The sequence below is a fragment of the Abramis brama genome (assembly GCF_963993115.1).
Source record: "Abramis brama genome assembly, chromosome: 17".
NCBI lineage: Eukaryota > Metazoa > Chordata > Actinopteri > Cypriniformes > Leuciscidae > Abramis > Abramis brama.
In genome coordinates, this window is record NC_139979.1 from 30,824,252 (window position 1) to 30,832,201 (window position 7,950).

The 7,950-nt window shown below is 38.4% G+C and overlaps 1 protein-coding gene across 1 annotated transcript; it reads left to right on the forward strand.

Moving 5' to 3' along the window:
* The first annotated feature begins 1,713 nt into the window (after nt 1-1,713).
* On the forward strand, nt 1,714-7,899 carry dctn3 (dynactin 3 (p22)). Its single transcript, XM_084088909.1, has 7 exons — nt 1,714-1,940; nt 3,479-3,563; nt 3,646-3,732; nt 5,029-5,112; nt 5,238-5,296; nt 7,171-7,230; nt 7,395-7,899. The coding sequence occupies exons 1-7, from the start codon at nt 1,839-1,841 to the stop codon at nt 7,479-7,481; spliced, it is 564 nt and encodes a 187-aa protein (XP_083945035.1). The 5' UTR covers nt 1,714-1,838; the 3' UTR covers nt 7,482-7,899.
* Nucleotides 7,900-7,950: the final 51 nt, after the last annotated feature.

Below are 7,950 nucleotides of genomic sequence, written 5' to 3' on the forward strand. Positions count from 1 at the left end.
TAAAATGACAAAACTCAACCCAGTCTCTTTTTGTTAAATTTCAGTTTTATCAATATTAGCCATTATAAAAGTAAAAGGTAAAGTTACAAGAAGCTATACAAATAAAGCAAACAATTCAGTCAAACATACAAAGTCAGCGCTCTAGTCTAACCATACAACGGTAAACTTAAATAGCTTATAAAGTTATGAAACTTCCCCTCAGCCAAAACGATTGGCCAGGGAACAAATTATAGATTCACGAGACCAAAAATCGCCCGTTAGATATACACAAGACGAATTATATCTCATGTTTAACCACTACAGAGACGCCAGAGACAGCGGCAAACCTCATAACGACTAGCCGAGGAAAGGCTGTTCCAGGCGGGGTACATGAACGCCGAGCGCCCAGTCATCACTGGATCTCACAACCTGGATACAATTTTCATAAATCTTTATAAATAAACCACAGATTTGAGCTTTAAACAACTACATTCTCGCCTGAAAAACTCTTAAAACTACATTTCATGATACAGAAACAGTAGTATTATATGTCAACTGTATTAAAAAATGGCGCTTCTTATGTTGTCATTCTCCGTGGCGCTGCCTTGTCAGCTGTCAATCAAGCTGTCAATCAAAGTTAACCACGCCCTTATTGTCATACATTTTATATCTAAATACGATCTAAACTAACGAGTTAGAAAAGCCCTCACAGCCCTCATGGTTGTCAGGCACTCGGAAGCTATCGAAAAATACAATAAAAGTCCATGGGACCAACCTGTAAAAACATGAATTTATGCTGTGAAAACGGACATTTGCTCCCTTTTGGGACCTCCCTCTAGCGGATTTTCGATGTATTGCAGTTTTTCGCACTTCCGGGTAGGCTTCATTTTTCAGATCAGAATGTTGCCGCTTGGTGTAGACCAGCAGTTGGTCTGAATTTGCTATAACCTATAGCCTATTTTCTGGACTGTAATTCACGTTTTATCATGAAACACGCTGTGATTTATTCCAAAGTGACTCAGGCATATATAATGCATTTAACGTTAAATAATCTAAATGTTGACTTTCAAAAGTAGGTGCGCCAAGAAGGCTATTCGCTGTAGTTTGGTTAATTTTTGGTGTGCGCCAGAAAGATCTTGAAGGAGATTGAGACGCGCTAAAGCAGCGCATCATGTTGTTTTATTTATTTTTCAATGGCATGATATTTTGTAGTCATTTTGAATGTACACAAATAAAAATATACATTTTACTGTTTCGAATGATGTCATATTATCTGTATGACTATAAATAACAAGAGTATTAAGTTATTTCCCAGCAGTGGAACAAATCCAAGTGATGGCGCTCGCGCATGGCACTCTCACACAACATAGTATCAGTTCTGGTGTTGCTTCATATTGCAGACTGCTCATTATCAAAATAAAACACAGTCAACCAAACATATTTTGCCTAATTTTTTTTTTTAAAAAGTCTGCCTAATTTAATTGGTCTGTTGTACAATATAAAGGGCAAGCTGTGCCACACAGTCCTACTTGTTATTCCAAACATTTCCCTTGCTGTGAGGTCTCAGTGGTTCAGGAAGCCTCATTTTGCCATCACTAGATATATTGGTGTCTAAAAAATAAGTAGGCTACTAGTAGCATGAAAATAGAGACTAGTAGACATTCTCTGATTAAATGTTAAAACGGCTTGCCATACATCGCGTTTGCTGCGCACAAAGATTGTTGTTTCCTTTTCACTGGAGAAACGGGTGTGGTGGACTTGGCGGACTGCGCTGTGACCGGCTGTGACGCGCAGAGGAAGAGGCTGTCCGAAGCGTCATTTCCGGGTTAGAGAAGCACTACCAAGTTCCAAACAACAAAATGGAAGGGAAAAACAATCTGGACGATCTGGACGCTCGACTTCAAGTTCTCGAAAAACGCGTTCATGGGGAAAGAGGAGGAAAAAACAATAAGCCAGTGAAGGTGATTCGACTCAGACGCGCCTAAAGCCCTCTAAACGTTCTCTGTGTGTGTGTGTGTTAGTGTGTGAGTGTCAGCTGTGTTTATTGTTGTGGATTTGACAGATCATATTCACGAGATAATAGCATTCATTCTTGCTGACGATTACACGGTTTTAATGTGCATTGATTGTCAGAAATGGCATGCTGGCATTGGTAAGTTAGGTGTTGTGATGTAACGTTAGTAACGGGCGTGGCAGCAGACAAATTACACTAATAAACCTATGAAAAAATAAATAAATAAGATTAAATTTAATTTAATGAAGTTGATTTAAACAAATTGTTAAAATAATAAATAAATGCTTTAAAATGTCATTTTAATAAATAATATAGTTCCTAACCAGTACAGTACAGTATAGTGAAAAAAGTCTTCCAAATAATATTTAAAACATATTTTTAATATACATTTTTATAGTATAAATGGGGTCTTTATACATGAAAATATATAGCTGATTAAAAAAAATAGTATGGGGTCCCTCACACAAAGATGATAATACTTAGGGGTCTTTGGCATTGATCTAAGACACAGACTAGATTTAATGTACCGCCACTCACTTAAAGGAGAACTCCGGTCAATTTTAACATTTTTTTTGTAAATTTGGAGTGCTGTCAGTACAGAGAACAACGACAAAAATCAGTGTTGCCTACACCGTGTTATCCTCTTTTTAAAATTTGCACCCTGTTGACTTCAATGGGGCAAGTTTTAAACCTGCTTTTAGCCTCTTAACATCCTTGATGTGTCATTACAAGTGCACAGCCAATGTGAGTGATTCCTCAGAGTGAACACGGGTGAATCTGACTGCAGTAGATGTGAAAGATATGAACAAAAATAAAGTTAATTCAGCCAGCGCACAGTCGAAGTCCACAGTAGTTGATTGTCGAGTTCACGCGCATGATCATAGGTAACTAAGCAACAGTGGAGAACTCGACAATCGACTACTGTGGACTTCGACCGAAAACAGGAAGTAAATACAGGTATGAGCGCTGGCTGAATTAACATCATTTTTATTCATATCTTTCACATCTACTGCAGTCAGATTCACCGTGTTCACTCTGAAGGAATCACTCACAATGGCTGTGCACTTGTAATGACACATCAAGGATGTTAAGAGGCTAAAAGCAGGTTTAAAACTTGCCCCATTGAAGTCAACAGGGTGCAAATTTTAAAAAGAGGATAACACGGTGTAGGCAACACTGATTTTTGTCATTGTTATCTGTACTGACAGCACTCCAAATTTACAAAAAAATGTTAAAATTGACCGGAGTTCTCCTTTAACATTCACATATAATACCATTAAAAGTTGCCATGAAAATGAATGCAGCATACGGGGTTCTGATGGAAACAACGTGTCAAAATAGCGAAATGTCATTCATGAGTTGATTCTAATTTCGAGATTACATGGAATATTTATACTTTAATGTATAACATGTCCAGTTGTAACTCTTCATATATAACCTGATTAACCTTTTGCTGGATTTATAATCTGTCTCTCCTTCCTTCAGTGTGCTGAATCACTCACAAGGATCAGCAGTGCTCTGGCAAACACAGCAAACAAGAGAGAGCGTGTCAAGATCCTGCACAAGAAAAGTGAGAGTAACATTTGTGATCAAAATCCTGTGTATGTTTTAATATGTTCCATCATCATTTATCAATTAATCTTTTCTATCAGTTGAAGATTTGCTGAAGTATTTAGACCCCCAGTTCACAGACTTCATTGCTGTGCCAGATGCAATGAAACTGGAGTTTATTCTAGCAGGTTAGTGCACTTTTTTCACTCATGTGATTCCCAATTGGTTTTGCTTCAGGACCCTGATTTTACATTGGACGTAAAGTACCACAAATGTGAATTGTACAAGCAAACACAAATTAAAGAGTCCAGACTAACTTTACTAAGAGCTCTGTAGACCCTTACTGAACATTTTAGGAGTACAAGCAGACCTTCTGAAGTGCTGGAAAAAGTTGTGTGATCATCCGTTAAAGGGATACTTCAGGATTTAGCATTAAGCTTTGTATTAGTAGAAAACCTGTAGTATTTTCAAATTACCATGCTTTCCACCCTCATATCCCCCTGAGACGAGAGATTTATGTATTTTTTGTCTGGAAAAAATCCTCCGATGACGCAAAAATCGTCATTTTGCGTCATCGGAGGATTTTCTGGCCAGAGGCGAGAGACTACAGCCAGTAGATGGCGTTGTTCTGCATGTTTTCAGCCCGCCCATAGAGGGTGGGATCTCACTCACAGAATGTACACACAGTGTCAGCCGTCTTTCTTTGGAAGCTAAGCTAGCAGGCTCTTGTTCTGTGGAGAAAACTGAGTAGTAGGAGAAAGCTGAATAGTAGGGGTTACCATCCTCCTTTTCCCGGACTTGTCCGGCGGGCGAGATCGTTCAAAATGTCCGGGATTCAGCTTTTGCGTTCTACGGTCGCCATTCATTGTTTACATGCACACCTTTTGTTTCAATCGAACTGAATTCATTCCGATTGGTGAATCTGAATGTAGTGTTTACATGAACGCTAAACAAGTGATCGGTTGATGTGCGTTTTACCATTGCTAAGAAAATTCCCGCTCCTCCGTGAGAGATGGGAGACCCGGCGCGTCTCAGTAATGACGCCACCGGCCTCGCGCCGTTCTCCCGCGGCCGTCAGCCTCGTCCTGCTCGCCACAGTAAACATGATGAATGGCGACTGTAGAACGCAAAAGCCGAATCCCGGACATTTTGGGCGATCTCGAAATCACGGGCTAACTCGTCACGGAGACTCACTTAGTAGCCTAACCTTCTTGTTGTTTTCAACTGCGCTCTCTAACCGGTAGGCGTGGCCTCCTAGGGCAGCGAAGCAAGCGTTGCTACATTAAATCCATGGTGAATGTTGGTGATTGCGGATTGAAAAGCCTTCTATAACTTGTTTGTTCATGGCACAATGTTTCTCCTGGTCACGTCAGCGTTATAATGGCTTAATCTAAGCCCTGTCTGTGAAACCAGGCCCATATGATTTTGTATAGATTTAATTATTTCAGCAGTGTATTATTAATCTCCTCCTCCTATTTCTACAGAGGAAGAGTTTTTGCGTTCCCAGGCCACATTATTGGAGCAGGTGCACAATCTGCAGCCTCTTCTGGACAGCAACCACATCAAAGGTAAAACACTGACCACTGCTATTTTTGTCAAATATTTAAGTAACTGTTTTCTTATATTTTCAGGTTATCTGGATGTATTATTAACAAAACTGTGTTCCCCCCCCCTTCTCATCTTGTTTTTACAGCGGTTCCAGAGTTGACCACTAAAGTGCAGCGCTTGTCACAAATACACATTCAACAGCAGGTAACTAAAAAAAAAATGTTTATCTTGTTTTTTTTCTTTTCCTACCTCCATTATTCTCTGTGCTCTCTCCCATGGCTGTAAAATGTACTAAGAAATTGTACACACGTTAAAGTACAGGTACTCCAAAAATGTTCCTAAATTAAAAGTCTACATTTAAAGGTGCAGTAAGCAATTTGAAATCACCAAAACAAACTTGCCCCTACATTAAAAGATCACACCCCAATCTTGATGCCTTCGCCCCCACATTCACATATACGCTACGCATCACAGGCAATGACTATGGCGAAATCTGTGCCTGCCGCCTGAGGGTATGATGTCATCAATAAGTGAAAGCAATGTGTGTGTTACTATGATAGTTCAGGTCGAATGTCTAATTGTTATTTAGCTCCTCTACTCCTTCGATGGTAAAGTCATCCCTTCCATCCCAAAAAAGAAAATCCCTACATAATATTATAGTGCAAGCAACTAATAAATTACACATGTGACTAGATTAAGGGGTTATAGTGATCACTAAAAGGGGAACCAAAAGAAAAAAACAACTATTTGTTAATAAACTACATGTTTTGCTCGCTCCTTAAGTCTCTCCAGCGCTGGAAAGCTTCTCCGATATTAAAGTGGGTCCTACATCTTATCTGATTGTAACTCTTCTTTTTAAAGTTATGTTCCCCTGGCCTTTTCCTCTTTTGTATGTTCTCTGCCATCTCCCTTGTTCTGCTAATGTCTGTCTTGAGCACTGATCTCTCTCTCTCCTGCCCCATCATGAGTGGACACGCCCCTTACTGCTGATTGGCTACAAGTGTGTTTTGGTGCTTTCAAAATTACTGTAATTTTTTCAATGTTTTTTCAATGTTACTGTACCTGTACTTAAGGATTTAAAGAGAAGGCCTATTACGTTTTTTTTTGGACATTTTTACAATTTTTTATTGTGTAATGTTGCTGTTTGAGCATGAAAATGCTCTGCAAAGTTACAAAGTCCCTCCAGCGGGAGTTATTCTCTATATCAGTGTCACTGTTTCTGAACTCCCTGAAACGCCTCCATTGTAGCCTCGAGTTTCTTCTGCCTCTTCTTCGTCTGGTTGAGTTAGTTAGTAGTGTGTTAAACTGGCGGTTATGGTAAGTGACGGGACATTTCCCAAACACACTCGAAGCGCTTGACCAATCACAACACACTGCTCCAGCTGACCAATCAGAGCACAGTGTGCTTTTCAGAAGGAGGGGATTAGAGACAGGAACTAAACAGAGCGTTACTGACATTTTGAACATTAAAAGCATGAAAACATATTCTAGTACACTTCAAAAACATAATCAAAAATTAAAAGAGCATAGTATGTCCTCTATTATTATAATAATAATAATTATTATTATTATACTCAACTGGACGTGTGTAATATTAAACCAATATCCTTAAACCTGTTACCTGAATATTTTCAGCAGATGATTTTACAGTGGTTTGACATTTGATGGTGATTTTCAGTCTAATAAGACTAATCATGAACCGTGTCCATCTACAGTGATGGTTATCATAAAAACACATTACGATAAGTCAAAGTCTGCGTCTGAAAAGGATAGTTCACCCAAAACTTAATTTTACTAACCCTCAACCAAACCCCAATCCTAACCCTACAGTAAGTACATGCAGTTAATTATTATTACACAGTACTATAATACATAATTACACTGTAACACAATCACCTTAAAATAAAGGGTTACACTTTATTTTAAGGTGTCCTTGTTACAGTTTAATTATGTATTTACTTGGATTTTACATGTATTTTAGCATGTAGGTTTGACCATCACTAAACGAGAACATGTTGTGAATCATGCTGATTCTCCTTCCTATACAAACATATTTGATCCGTGATTGACTTCCACAGGACCAGAATGAAGAATTGTCTGCTGAAGTGAAAAGGCTGTTTGAAGAATACAACAAAATGGTATCCTTGCAGTGAATGTTAAAAAAAAGACTCCTCCATAATATTATATTTGCCTGCTTACCATGTGTTCAAAAGTCCCTGCAGCTAAAAACACACACAATAAGCTCATTTTTGAACATGAATTCTTTCGCATGAATGCCTTAGTATCCTTAACCTTTTCACAGATGATTCTTTTATCAAAACAGTTTTCACAGTGGGATGAAACTCTGCGTGTGCTGGAAGGACCCAAGCAAGGCCAGCTGATAGATTAGGATTTGAATGCTTAGATTGATGTTTCACTGTAAAATGTTGCATTTAGCAGTCTTCATTACAGATATGATTAATAAAACAGCACTGTCATTACTAAACATACCTTGTTGTATTTAAGTGTTGTGTAAGGCTTCTGCCTACCATTGATCTTGTTCAAATAAGCTTCTCTTACTGTATTAGTAAAAAATTAAATGCTCATTACATTTGTGTTTACACATTTCTCCTGTAATACGAGGTGCTTGGAAAATGTATTTCAACCATTCCCCTCTAGAGTAAAGAGTTGAGGAACTTGTTTTGCTTTTTAATTTATTTATTCCAGCAATTGTGAGGATAATGTGTGTATGAGGGTGTTTTTGGTTTACGGCATTTAGAAAAGTTTCACCTCCTAAATTACCATAAATAAACCATCAAAGTGCTGTAGTGTTTGTTGTATGTCTTTTTTTGTACAAAACATATTATATGCACTATATG